Source organism: Heptranchias perlo, chromosome 24, assembly GCF_035084215.1.
Source record: "Heptranchias perlo isolate sHepPer1 chromosome 24, sHepPer1.hap1, whole genome shotgun sequence".
NCBI classification, from domain to species: Eukaryota; Metazoa; Chordata; class Chondrichthyes; order Hexanchiformes; family Hexanchidae; genus Heptranchias; species Heptranchias perlo.
The window spans coordinates 36,366,314-36,380,449 of NC_090348.1; the positions used below are offsets into that span (position 1 = coordinate 36,366,314).

Consider the following 14,136-nt stretch of genomic DNA (forward strand, 5'->3'; position numbering starts at 1 on the left):
TAATTAGGTTGTAAGGTTGAGTCTATCTTTTTGAATGTGGAAGCAGTAAACACACACAGAGATCGACCGGAGGTGAGTATTCAGAGTTTATGATGTGCCCAATATACTCTAGTTTAAGATTGAATTCATGTTTATCTGAACCAGTCCTTGCATCATAGCTTAGCAAATTGTCTGTTATGATTGAAAACTGGAATCTGGCTTACACCAACCTGAATAAAATCCAGTTCCTTTCGAGCAGGCTGTGATTTGGTAAGTGGGAACAGATTTTAATTAAAGAGAGAGAGTGTCGTGCCAAATAATGTAATTGCTGGAGGTACATCAGCTGTTCCTGTGCTGCTGATTTGGATTAACTTGGAGGAAAATCTATTTTGAACTGTATTATGGTTATCCTTGGTTTCTACACAGATGTTTGCGGAGAGTGAAGCAGTAAATTTCTAGTTATTGTTTTTGGGATGAAGAATGTATTCTAGGAAAAACACAATATAATTTTAAAATTTTATCTTTAGATTAGGAAGACATTTACCTTTCAAAGAAGGCAATGAATCTGCCCCCCCCCCCCCACCGTTTGTATGACCTTTCTGGCAGGTGCTTTTGCTATTGATTGGGTGGTCTGCGGACACACCATTATTGGTGCTGTTCATTGGCCACCTGTCACGCGGTGAATGGTAAGAGCCACTGTTCCATGTGCGTGGGTTTGCACTCTGTACGTTGTATGGTGGAGTAGAATTGAATGTGAGTCCTGCCATTCGTCAATGTGTGCTCGTGCCCCATGCACTGTGCTCTTCTGCAGTATAGTCTGACTTCCCAGTTGGATTTCCTCTGATTTTTACTTAATAAAGTGGATGAGAGCAGATATTCAGTTTTGCTGAATTTGACTTAACAGTGGATGCAAAATCCCGGAGTCCTATTTTGTCATTCAAGCACTTAGTAAACACTGCATTGGTGAGGCACTTCTTTCTTCCCTGTCCTTTCAAACTGTGTGTGTGAATCTAGCATCTCATTAACTTAGTAAAAATAAGGGTGTCTATTGAGGATCATTCACGTTCTTAATAATGGCATTTAATGCCTGACGAGAGGAACGATTGCCCAAAGCCTCTGCCAGTCCCGCTCCTGAGCTGGCTGCTTGGAAGTTAGCGAAAGAGAACATTTTCTGAAGTTCTTGGGCAGTATCCAAATTGTATTATTAATCAGCAAATCCCATAATTAGTGTACCTAAACCACTGCCACTTCACCAAGACTCAGAGAGTGGTGGCTTGGTTCCAGTATGAGGCAATTATGTTTAGATAATTTTATGTTGTAATGGAGAGTGGTATTAAATGGAAATCTTTTGTTAGGTGCAAACACTTCATCATAGACCTGTAATTGTGTATGTTGAATGTTCTTTTCTTTTTAAAAAGTAAAAAAAAATACAATTTGCATCCCAGAAAATTGAAAAAATTTGTCTTAAAACAAATAATTTATTCGTTTTAAACAAAATCCCAATCAGATCAAATCTGATCTGATTGGGATTTCTTTTAAAAACATAGATTTTAAATATTAAACAAAGTGGGCTCAAGTGTTAAAGTAATTCCATTAAATTCCATAAAATGTTGTACAGGGAAGAAATGGAGGGCGCGTTGTTGATTAACAGACTAACATTGATCAATAGAACAAATAAGTTCATCAATTTTTGATGAGGTGCTTGGAATGGATGGATAATGGTAATGATTATCTAGATGGTCCATCTGTTGAATTAAATAATGCTCAATAATTGGAGGAATTAGTCTGGTTGTTTATCTTTTAATATTGCTGGGAAGAATATTGGGCTAAATGTGCATAGTTTGTTTTCCTAAGAAGCTGAGGAATGTGTAACACTAATGAAATAAAGGAGGAACCAAGTGTAGTAAAGAGAGAGACTGAATGTATATCGTGCATTATGTAGTGCTGTGTTACATCTCCTAGGGCACCAGTGAATTACTTTTTTGAAGTGCTATTATGTGAGTCAATATGACAGTTAACTTTCACACAAGGTTCCACAAACCACAAATGAGATACATGACTTCCAAGATCAAGAATAACTAGTCACACCTCCTGAAATATGCTACTACATTCCTGAGTCATGATGTACAGTAATGTCTAGTGAGTTGGCCACATGCGGAGCTGGTTCAATTTGTCTTTGTGCCGGCCACTGTTGGCACAAATGAGGCAGAATTTTAAACTCTCAACTTAAGGGGCATACCTGACACCATAAGCAACAGCATATGATAAACCTACGGTCTGATTGGTAACTTAGAGAGGTGATTATATTCATGCATTATGATACTGTACATTAAACTGGATTAGTAGATGGCTTGATGCCGCTGATAGCTGTGGTGTTCTACTGAGCCATATATTTTTGACGAGGCAAGTCTGATCCTTGATATAAGCTGAGTTAGATGATCTCATCTGTGTGACCTCAGCAGTACTGGAAAGTGCAAATGTGTGGATATTGCATTAGAACAGGAATAGGCTCTGATCTGATGCTCCCACTATTGAATAGTCTAATGTTCACCAGCATCTAGGCTTGCATATGAAAAATAGAGACATGGATGAGGCACCAGAGAGCACATGATGCCATGGAACTGTACTTCAATATAAATTGCTACCATTTGAGATAAGGAGAAAATTTGGTGCCTTTGGGAGAAAGTCAATTAAATCTAGTTAAATGTGCATTTTTTGTTTTGTTTTGGTAGGTGCTGAGCTGTCACAAATTGTACTAATCTGTAGTTTGTTTGTTCACGGTCACTTGGCAGGGAAAAGCACAGCCATATTAATAATCTGTATCCACTGTTCGTTGCTGGGTACATACTTGTGTGATGAGACTGGTTAGAGTGATTATTGTCCTTTTCAAGGAGTCTTTAACAGTTGGGACAATCTGCTCTGAAAACTCGTGTTTCCGTGCCCATGCCAGGAAAGTCTAGCTGTAATAAGTGTGATGGTTACCACTCCACATGTTATTGCAGTGAAGCTTTCTGTGGGGAACGGGGAATTTTGAATTCAACTTGCTTTTTTAGCACAGGTGATTGGATGCAGCACTGGCATCAGTGGAGTGATTTGGTTTTGCACATCTCACTTATAGGACAAGTGATTTATTCTGCTGATTCACTCAAACTAGCAGTTTCATTGTTTCAGGCGTTTGTTGCAGAAGTGCGAGTATTTGGATAGTAGGTTGAAATTTGTGGAATGGTGAATCACTTGCCCTGGATATAAATCCTAATGAAATGATTGGGCTATTGAACCAGTGTGATGCGTCTTTTTAAATAACCCAAAATATTGAGAAGAAGGAAGTTTGTAGATAGCATTTAGCTTTGATATGTCAGTCAATTTGTATGGATAGGGTTTTTGATTGAACAACTTACTCTTAGTGGCCATTTTGAGTTTTACCCATCGAAATGGGTGTAAGTGAACGTGGGCGGCTTTGTGATCATAAGTACTACGTACATGCTTCAGTGTGTAGATTGTCTGAAGACAAGTGACTTGCTCTGATTTAGCACTGCTCTCCCACGCGCCCCACCCCCCACCACCAAGCCTTGGACAGGCAAGATGTATGAACTTGTGTTGGTTTGTTACAATTTTTTTGTTTTGAAATGCTCCTGTTGTAAACGAGCTTTCTCATTTTTACATTTTTCCCCATTCGCTTTGACCAGGATGTTGGTAAGAAGGGATCTAACCCACTCATGCGACGCAATAGTGTTACCCCTCTGGCAAGTCCAGAGCCCAACAAAAAGCTGAGGATTGAAGGCCTAGAGGACCATATGGCCTCATCGTCCTCCGCTATGCCGGTCTGCCTGGCCTCCGAAGTGTCCGCAGCCCTGCCTGGACAAGTTAGTTGAATGTTCTGTTCCATTATGGCTGTCGTTGCTGCTTTTGCTTGTAATTTGCAGATTCTGAGCATGCTTTTTGCATAAAATGATGCTCTCTGCTCCTATAATCATACTAATCTCTAATTTAAAACAAAACCTAGCCATACTGCTGTACTTGAGAATAGTTAAGCTACTTGCTGCTTTGGCGAATGAAGGTGCTTAGCTGAAATAGCTGTGCGATTGTGCTGAATAATTCTGCTTGCTTTAAATATGCCTGGAATATTCTTGCCTCACCGCACATCCCTCAGAAGGGGGAAAGAAAGATAATTTTCCTACAAACTCAAATGTTGAAGTTCAAAATTTAAAAGCAATATTTTTATCTAGTGTAATAAAATTTAACTGTCTTTTAATTTACTAACAGCTTCTGAACTCATAAAAAAATCTACCTTTTATTGAGAATCTACTCTAGCTTATGAATGGAGCCCACATTAAGTCTATCCACTAAATGCGCAGTCTACTCTTGTTCAAAAAAAACTTCCAAGTTGAATTAAAGTAGGAATAAAGCAATTTTAATAAAAGCATGGGAGGCTTTGGCAGGATTTCCATTTGAATTATGCAACTTTGACTTAAGAGGAATAGGCTGTAGTTTTAATTTGAAGGATCCAAACCATGAGGAACAAAGAGGGGGAAGACAAATATTTGGTTACTCAGCTATTTTTTTTGCCTGCTGTGCTGATAAATATCAGACATAAGTATTGATGGATACTCACTGTAGTAGTTGGGTGGCACAGTGAGTTAGCACATCTTTCACATCTGGACCCGTATTTCAATCCAATTCTTTCACGATGTATCCTCTACCTGCTGTAATTAATTTGGATAGATTCAACCCAGTTCCCTGTGAGTGTGGGTCCACAGCATAAAATTATCCACAAATTGTCACTAAAGCAGTAGATACCCAGTTTAGTCCAAAGATTGGTGTGGAAAGTATTGCATTGTAGTGGGTGGGTGGGGGTTGCTCTTAAGTTAAGGTAGTGTTTTGATTTCATTCTGCATCCCTCATACAATACCTGACTGGGGGGGGAGGGGAGGGAGTGGGCTTGATGCTTCACTTCAAGTATACAGTCCAAAGGTTTTCCATTCCCAGTACCGATGTCTCACTTTTATGAGCACCAGATGTTTGATTCAGACGAGGGTGTAAACATTGTCTGTTTCAGTTCAGACTTTAAAATCCTCTTTAAAAGTGAATATATATCTACAGTAACATTTGAAAACTTGCTGCGGGGAGCTTGATTGGCCTTTCTGCTTTGCTGTGACTTGAGTTGTTTATGGAATAAGATTTTTTTTAATAACTGCGATGTCTTTATACTTTTAATGTAGCTTCGACAATCTAGAGGAGAAAGCACTTTTGTTTTTATAATAAAAAAAACTCATTTTGACTGAGTTATCTGTTTTGTCTTGGATTTGCTTTTGTAAATCAAGTTCTGTTTTTTTTTCTTTCTTTTTCTCTCTTCAGCCTTTAATAGGAAAGGCTTGTCTGTAAGTATTTCCTTTCTCTGTCACTTCCTCCACTGTCTTTCCAACTAATTTGTTAGTGTGGGTGCTGGTAACATACAGAACTGGCTTTGGATGGGTCAACACCGATTTTTAAAGTTTACAAGCAGTAATGCCCTATCACTAATTATATTGGAAATGGAAACATATAATGGATCCCATTTTTATGCATAAAGCTTGCCTTGGAATGCCCTGTTTCTCAATTGCTATTTTAACGCATTTGTTGCAGTCTCAAAAGATGCTTTTATACTGCTTACGTTAACAAATTAATCATAATCAAAGGCATTGTCTTCATGGAAAGGATTGGAAAATCTTTTTAAAGTCAGCAATGCATTGAGATAGCACAAGTCGCCCCCCAACATCGCCGATAAAGTTTCCAATTTAACCAATTCCTGCTCTGTGCCATTTAAAGGTGCATGTTCTCTAATTCAAGTAGCAATGGCAAACACAGGATTTGGAAATCCACCTTCGTACAGACTTTTTCAAAATCCTCTTGAAAGCAAAGATGTACACTGAGTACAATTTAACTCGTGAGTTTAAAAATAGCAAGTTTTTTTTAAAACTACTTTGGAGGTTATCCTGGTTGAAAACATTACTTGTGCCTCATACAAGGTACATTTTTATGAGATTAAAAAGGAAAATTAAAAATGCTGAAATAAAACCTAGAAAATGTAAAGAAAAGAGCAGATCTGTCCGTGTCCAAAGAGACGGACATTAGTGTTTCTGATGGGCACCTTTTTTTTTCCTGGCATTTTCTGCTAATTTACTAGGTTCTTTTTAAAATTAGCACTGTATAACCATTTTTATTCAGAATGGGAACTCTCTTGCTTTGCTATAGGAGCAGCACCGGTTTGAAGTTTTCAATATTGAACAAAGTTGTGATGTGAACTCAAAGGATTCACATCAAAATCTCATGTTTCCATCACAGCAATATTGCTGTTTTACTAGTGAGCTCCAGACTAAAGATTTTTTTAAAAAAAACTAAAGCTAGCCCACAAACACTAAGTTCTTAATATTTATGGTTTTGGACTGAGTTGGGGGTGGGGTGGTCACTGAAATGTTCTAAGCTGCTTGTCCTATTGTTTAGCTTCTAGTTTTGATATGTGAAATATTGAGCCTTCTTTCCCCTCCCCATCACTTCTATTTCCTCTCCTACCATCACCATCGCCCCTCTGCCACACCCTAGTTGAGTGCCGATCATGGCATTTTTGCATGTTTACCTCTCTCTCCTCTTGACTGAGGGGAAAATATGCATTGCATGCCTTGAGTAAAAGAAAACCTTCATTTTTAACCATTTGAAAATTCTGTATCCCGTCCAGCTTTCACAAATAACATTTCTTGGCGCAATTTTATATATTGAACCTGGAGCGATAAAGATTTTTTTTGCATAATCAACTGCTTTGAAAACCAGTACAGGAAAGCCTGTGATGGTATTTAGTTTTAACACAGGATGACAACAACAACTTGCATTTATATAGCACCTTTTAACATAGTAAAATGTCCCTAGGCATTTCACAGAAGTGTTATCAAACAAAATTTGACACCAAGCCACAAAAGGAGATATTAGGTCAGGTGACCAAAAGCTTGATCAAAGAGGTAGGTTTTAAGGAGCGAATTAAAGGAGGGGAGAGAGAGATGGAGAGGTTTGGGGAGGGAATTCCAGAGCTTGGAGCCTAGGCAGCAGAAGGCACAGCCACCAAAGGTGGAGCATTTAAAATCAGGGATATGTAAGAGGCCAGAATTGGAGGAGCGCAGAGATTTGAGGGTTGTAGGACTGGAGGAGGTTAGAGATGGGGTGGGGTGGGGTGAGGCCTTGGAGAGATTTGAAAACAAGGATGAGAATTTTAAAATTGTGGTGTTGCTGGACCGGGAGCCGATGTAGGTCAGCGAGCACAGGGATGATGGGTGAACGGGGCATTGTGCGGGTTAGGGTACGGGCAGCAGAGTTTTGGATGAGCTCAAGTTTATGAAGGGTGGAAGGTGGGAGGCCGATCAGGAGAGCATTGGAATAGTCAGGTCTAGAAGTAGCAAAGGCATGGATGAGAGTTTCAGCAGCAGATGAGCTGAGGCGGGGCGGAAACTGGCAATATTACAGAAGTGGAAGTAAGCAGGTTTAGTAATGGAGTGGATATGTGGTCGGAAGCTCATGTCAGGGTCAAATAGGATGCTACGGCTGCACACTGTTTGGTTCCGCCTCAGACCGTGGCCAGGGAGAGGGATGGAGTCGGTGGCTAGGGAACAGAGTTTGTGGCGGGGCCTGAAGACAATGGCTTCAGTCTTCCCAATATTGGAGGAAATTTTTGCTCATCCAGTGCTGGATGTCAGACAAGCAGTGTGACAAATCAAAGGCAGTGGCGGTGAGGTAGAGGTGGGTGTTATCAGCGTACATCTGACGCTGTGTTTTCGGATGATGTCTCCGAGGGGCAGCATGTAAATGAGAAATAGGAGGGGGCCAAGGATGGATCTTGTGGCTCCAGAGGTAACGGTGCGAGAGCGGGAAGAGAAGCCATTGCAGGTGATTCTCTGTCTACGAATGGATAGATAGGAATGGAACCAGGTGAGGGCAGTCCCACCCAGCTGGACGACGGAGGAGAGGTGTTGGAGGAGGATGGTGTGGTCGACCGTGTCAAAAGCTGCAGACAGTTTGAGAAGGATGAGGAAGGATAGTTTACCATGGTGATAATGACATTGGATGTCATTTTTCACTTCGATAAGTGCTGTGGCAGGGGCGGAAACCTGATTGGAGGGGTTCAAACATGGAGTTGTGGGAAAGATGGGCATGGATTTGGGAGGTGACAACACATTCAAGGACTTTGGAGAGGAAAGGGAGGTTGGAGATGGGTCGTAGTTTGCAAGGACAAAGGGATCAAGAGTGGGTTTTTTGAGGGGGAGGAGTGATGGCAGATTTAAACTAAATACCATCTATGTCCTTTTTTCTAAGGTGTCTTGTCTTTCATTGTAACTCTTTGCTTTTCTAATGGATAAGAGATGAGTGTGATCAAAAAAAAATCTGGTGATGGCCAGTTGTTTTAGGGAGAGAAAAATTCATAAATGGACAAGGCACTTTAGAAATTCTTAAGAATCAGCATTTTGGTCACCTTGGCTTGAGTCTTAAATGCCATCAAGCATAGAAGTGTCTTAGACCATTTTTAGTACGAGCACAAATTTCACTTGGATTTCTTGTGAAATGGTTTGATTGTGTATTCCACATTAAATCTGAATCCAAAAACTAGATGACTTGAGCTGGCCAAATGCGAGTCATCTTGTAGATTTCGCTCTACTTTAATATTCACAATGGACATTTTTTTCACAATCTGAAGGACCAATTTTACATTTCTTGAATTAGTCTGAATACTTTTGTTTAAAACCATGGACTTTTTTGAGCAGAATGTATAATCTGAAATTCTGCCTGCCCTCTTGACAAAAATGTCGCAATGTTTTTTTTTGTATGCTGATGCTTAAATCTGGTTCATTGTGTTTAAAGTTCTCTCCCTTTCTTCTCCCCTCCCTTTCCATTCTCAGACGAACAGTCTTTCATTGTCTCAAAGTTTTATCCTTATTAATACTTCAAAGGTAACTGGCTAAATGCATGCTGGCCATGCCCTATGACGCTACAGTGATCATGTTAACACTTAATTTGCAGGGCTATTTAGAAATGAAACCTCTCGCTGATGGAAGATCTTTCATTTTGCATTGTAGGGACTGATGGGGAGCTGTGTAATTGATGTAGAGGTACTTGGCTATTGTGCTAACTACCAGATTACACAATGCTCATGATACCACAGAACATGCACTTCTAGGGCTTTTTCTTTATAGGTGGGAAGGGGGGTGTGGGAGAGAGAAAGAGTTTTCTCCTGTTGCAAAGAAATGCTACTAAATTGGGGCCTTCCTGAAATCAGTTTACCAGTATCTTGGCCAAGCAGGCCTCATCTAGATAAAGACTGTACACCTCAAGGTATTGAGTAAAGTGTCCTTCAGCAGACTTGCAATTGAATTTATTAAATTTTTGGATGAGTCTCTAGGCTACAGAAAGTCAAATTATGGCACAAATATTATTCACAAACCTTGGTCCGCTACACGAGCCATTCCAGATTTCAATGGAACGTTCCTGTGAATTTAGTCCAAGTGTCTAGTCTTATCAGATGTTGCCCAAAAATTTGATCTCAGCCTCAAAGGTCAAAGTCGTGGTTACAGCAGGAGGGGGAGGGGGCTATTGGATAGCATTTAAATAAGGTTTTCATGAGAATTTATCCTTTTCTTTTCTCCAACCTCCCAGAGGTACTGTTTAAATGATGTGGTATCCAGATTTAATATACTATTGAAAATAAAATCGATACCCAACTTGGAGTTTAGCCACATTTTAAGTATCTTACTCAAACACAGACTTTAAATAATGCCTCCTGGAAAAGGAGACGATTGCATTAGCCAATCAATTGAAGGTTCTAATAGTGCTGCATAGTCATGGGTTCAAGCCTAGTACTCCAGTCTCTCGGTCATAAATGAATGAATCCCTTTCTATTTAAATTACATTTTTAGCCATGTCATATCAAAAGTTGCCTCTTATTATTTTGGGATGGCACACTTCTTGCCCCTCGATATGCAAATAGACATCCTGTTGGTTTATCACAGTTGCAGTGGGTCTTCCATGGTTTAAAAAAAACCTCTGGTTTAATTTTTAACCCTCCCTGACTTACAACATTCCTCTCTGTTCATGGGAATGTTTTTAAATGTAAAGAATGAGTTGTGTTAGGAAGGTCAATGTAACCTACCTGTGCTGGCCATTATTATGGCACAATCTGCATGTTTTCATGTGGTGTCATAAATCTGCAGTATGTGGACTTTGTAACTCAAGCCTTCTAGTAGCGGTTGTACACTTTTTTTATTGCAGGATATTCACAACCGACAAGATGTTGGGATTGAGGCAGGACATCACCTTTTAAGTGTTAACAGGGTCACTGTGCTTCTCTAGTATAATAAGCGATAGATGAACAAGCTTCATTAACCAGCTGCTTAGTTTGCATGCATGCAGCTTTCCATGTTTGTCTTAATCTTTTTTCAATTGAAGGATTTTATTTGTACGCGTTCTCATATTTTCTCTTGACTCAACAGATCGTGAATGAGATGCCAACACCTTTAGATGCTGTGGTGACCCTCTCAGCCCAAAAATGAAACCTTCATTTCACTTTCATTTTTTAATGTTGAGGCTACATATTACTTCAGTCCACCCCACTTTGTGAGAAAACACTGGATTCCTTGGCCTGGATATCTGTCGCTAATGAGTTCCTTGGATTAATCCATTGGAGAAGATGGAGAATATGGATTGTTGATTTAGCCAGCAAGAACCTTGACCATTCTCACTGTTAACTGTAATATGAATGTCTTGCTACTGTAATAATGTGCAAGTGCTTTTAGTGAACAAAACTTGTTCTTCAGTTTGTAAATACCTAGTAAATCTCGTTGGAGGGATATATTAAAGTGTGTGTATATAGTGTAAATAGTTGCATATTGAGGGTTAAATCTATTTTCTGTGCTTCAGTATTAATGAACCATACAGTCTTTAAATGTAAGAATGCTTCTGTTCCTGAAATTTACACTACTATATCAAGAGAACGCTTGTGTGACCAGTTTAACTTCACAATGCTGGAGCTCTGCTGATGAAGTTAGCACACTGCTAGTTAAATGAATGATGCACAAATATTTTATGAAAAACTGGGATTGCCATTTGGCCAATTTTTTTTCTTGTTCCTGGTGTTTCACTACCTTCTTGTGGAATGTGGATGTCGTCTCTTGTGTTCCAAGGTGGCTGCCAGTTTTGCTGCTGTACAGATCCTGCTGCCATGGGCACAGTATGACTGACCACAGGCTGTGAGACTTTAAGTAATTGTCTACTTAAAGTACCCGTTTGCACGCCAAGGTCATGGCAGTGATTGAGTGTGAAATACCACCTTTTTGTAGAAACTTAAAAGCTTGAAAAGTAAATCAGTGTCCAGTTTTGCTTAGAATTTGAAGAGATGCACGTTTAGTGCTCAAAACTAGGATTTGAAAGGGAAGGAATCATGGCTCCTAAATGCAGGAGGACCACATTGTTGAGAAAGAAACTTCTAAGTTAAGGTCATGTTTTATGGGATTAACAATAAGCAATAATGAACTCCAAGCATCTGCATGAATTGGTAATAATGTGTCTAGATTTGGAGAAGAGAATTCTAGCTCTGATATGTAATGATAAGTTGTACCCTTAGACCACCATTGGTGCTGACTTGTGTATCCTCTATGGTAATGGAAGAATGTCAGCTTCCTTATTCAACCTGGATGTGCAGTAAGTAAAATAACCATCTCTGTACAAGATGCATGATTACAATCAAAATTTGTTACCAAATACTTCAAACTGCCAAGTACAGATTATTTAAACATTCTATTTAATGTGAATGTGTGTATTGTCTACCGATAGCAGTGTGACTGGTACAGAGCAGCAAAGGATTCTGGTATTACCAAAGGACCTAGTTTGCACACTCTTGTATGATGTGCTCTAGTCTTCTTCCATTAACTATGTCTGCTCCATTAGATAATGTGTTGGATGGTAAAACCGCAGTGCCTAGTGCGATCGCCTTGCACAGCATAAATCTTGAGTTTAGTAGTATTGATAAGGGGGGCTTGGCCCGTAGTCTATTTGAGCTCTTTCTATTGGCAGACTACCAGCATGATATCCATGTTCTATCCCTTTGGAGATACATGAATTGTTGCACAAATTTTATTTATTTGATATTTTTTTTGGATGGGGTTTGGGGAGGGTTTAGGTGGGGGTTAAACTATTTAGAGTAAGGATTTAATAGAATTCACCAAGGCATTTCTGTAGTAATGTTCTCATTCTAATTGAATGGCATCATTATTATCTGACTTCGAATGGATGTGAGAAAACCCTGAATGGAAAAGCTTGGAGGCAAGCTGAGCAGACCAATGATGTGTGTCTGATTTGTAGTTTGTTGTTGAGTGTTAGATCTTTTCTTGTATTTTATAGTACTGATTCTGTCCTGACATGCAAATTTATTTAAGATAGTTCAGAGGTTGGGAAAGATTTCTGTCTCAAACTGCGTGGCATGTTGCATCTACTGTGTATGTATGTAATTGCCTTTTTCCTGAGGAAAATAGCTAGATTATGCCGGCAGAAAAATACAGGGTACACCTTTCTGAATGTATATTTTGCAGTTGCTGGACCAATAATAAAAAATCTTTAAAAAAAAAACTTGTGGTTCCTTTTCCCGTCTTTCTCGTGCAAAGGGAGTTTCTCTACACCTGCTATCTGTGATTTTAATCAAGGCAGGTTATCTCGCTCTCCTTAAGATGGTGACATCCATAGCTGAGAATGGGCAGTCACCTTGCCTCAAACCCAGCCCATATTTAGTACTCGGTCTATTTGAATCATCTTTCCCTTCCTCCGCAAGTGCTTTTAATGCCGAGATATCCCTGTATCAATAATTGCAAATTTTTCATCCATCATCTGACTTGATTCTTCTCAAACAAGTGTGGCATCTCGGGCCAGGGCATTTGTAACAAAAGTGCTACCAGCCATCTTAAATTGCTGCTCAGCTGTTTTTCTATATCTTATACAGCAGTGCAATACATCAGGTATAATAGTGATATTTTGGGCAGGAGACCAATGGTCCTTCCAGCCAATCCTCTGGCCTTCCCCTCAGGTTCCTTACTGTGATTCTAGAACTAATGGTCAGGATTCCCTTCCACTAATAGAACTTCACCAGTCTTTTTTAGTACCTGCGAGTAGTGGAAATCTTGTGACTATGTCTAGACCTGTGGTTCTGAGAACGAGAAGAAGCAAAAGTGAGTGGATATAAAAGCCCCCGTTTCTCCTTTTCCTGATTATGTTCACTAAACGCTCCACTGCAAACAGTTCCTTGGGGGCTGAGCACTCATTGGTACCTTGCACAAGAGGCTATTGCTCGTATTAATCTTTGTGTCAGACAGATATCCAACCCTGAAGAGTGTGGCTGCTGAGTCTAATATCATCACCCACCATCGACATGCACTTTTATCAGGCTAAAATAAAAATTACACTTTTCCCTCAACGCAGAGCCACTGAACTCTGTCTTGGCATCCTCACCTCCATCTTGGCTGAGAATTGGCTAACTTAGCACAGACTGGATGAAACGTGGGTGATTGATAAAGTTATTGAGTCATTAGGTGAGCTTTAAAAAGTAGTAATTTAATTTCAATTTTTAAAAAGCTTTATACAGACTTTATTAATAACTTCAATCCAGTTTTTGACCCTGACTGAGGGAGTTGAATTAAAGCTTCCTGTGTTAGGACACAGCCTTTCCAACCAAGAAGGATTCTGGTTTGATCAGTATTGAGTTAGTTGACTTATGCTGGTGTGGCAAGGATAAGGCACTAAATTTGTCGCGTTATCCTTGGACAAGAAAAGAGATGGATCTGAGTTTTTGATCATAGTCCCTGTTGGAAGTGTGTTTATGTGGATATTGAATGAAGACTGGATAGGGGTCAGCTAGGATAGTTCTACAATTGAATAGGTCATTGATCGTCTCAATATTCAGATACACAAAGAATAAACATCTGAGTAAGGCAATGGAGAGTTGTGGCTCATAAAACTCTATCTAACTTGTAAGGTACTACTTTCAGGGGAGGATAGATAAGAGAAGAAAAACAGCTGAAAGGTGGGTAAAGGGAAAAGAAGCAGCTTCTAGTAAGTACGTTTGCAACTCACTAACCAACCCCTGTGGTGGTCCGAAAGTTA

General features: G+C 39.7%; 1 protein-coding gene across 6 annotated transcripts in view; it reads left to right on the forward strand.

Annotated features, from left to right (window-relative positions):
- Positions 1–12,606, forward strand: part of pfkfb3 (6-phosphofructo-2-kinase/fructose-2,6-biphosphatase 3) — an 80,510-nt gene extending 67,904 nt beyond the window's left edge. For 4 of the 6 annotated variants that reach the window (XM_068005097.1, XM_068005098.1, XM_068005096.1 and 1 more), the window contains 3 exons: positions 8–72; positions 3,666–3,842; positions 10,482–12,606. In XM_068005097.1, coding sequence (XP_067861198.1) covers positions 8–72; positions 3,666–3,842; positions 10,482–10,541 — 302 coding nt within the window. In that variant the 3' untranslated portion in view covers positions 10,542–12,606. Of the gene's footprint in view, positions 1–7; positions 73–3,665; positions 3,843–5,334; positions 5,358–10,481 lie in introns of all 6 variants that reach the window. The other 2 variants (XM_068005095.1, XM_068005099.1) reach the window with 2 other exon arrangements.
- The last annotated feature ends 1,530 nt before the right edge of the window (positions 12,607–14,136 follow it).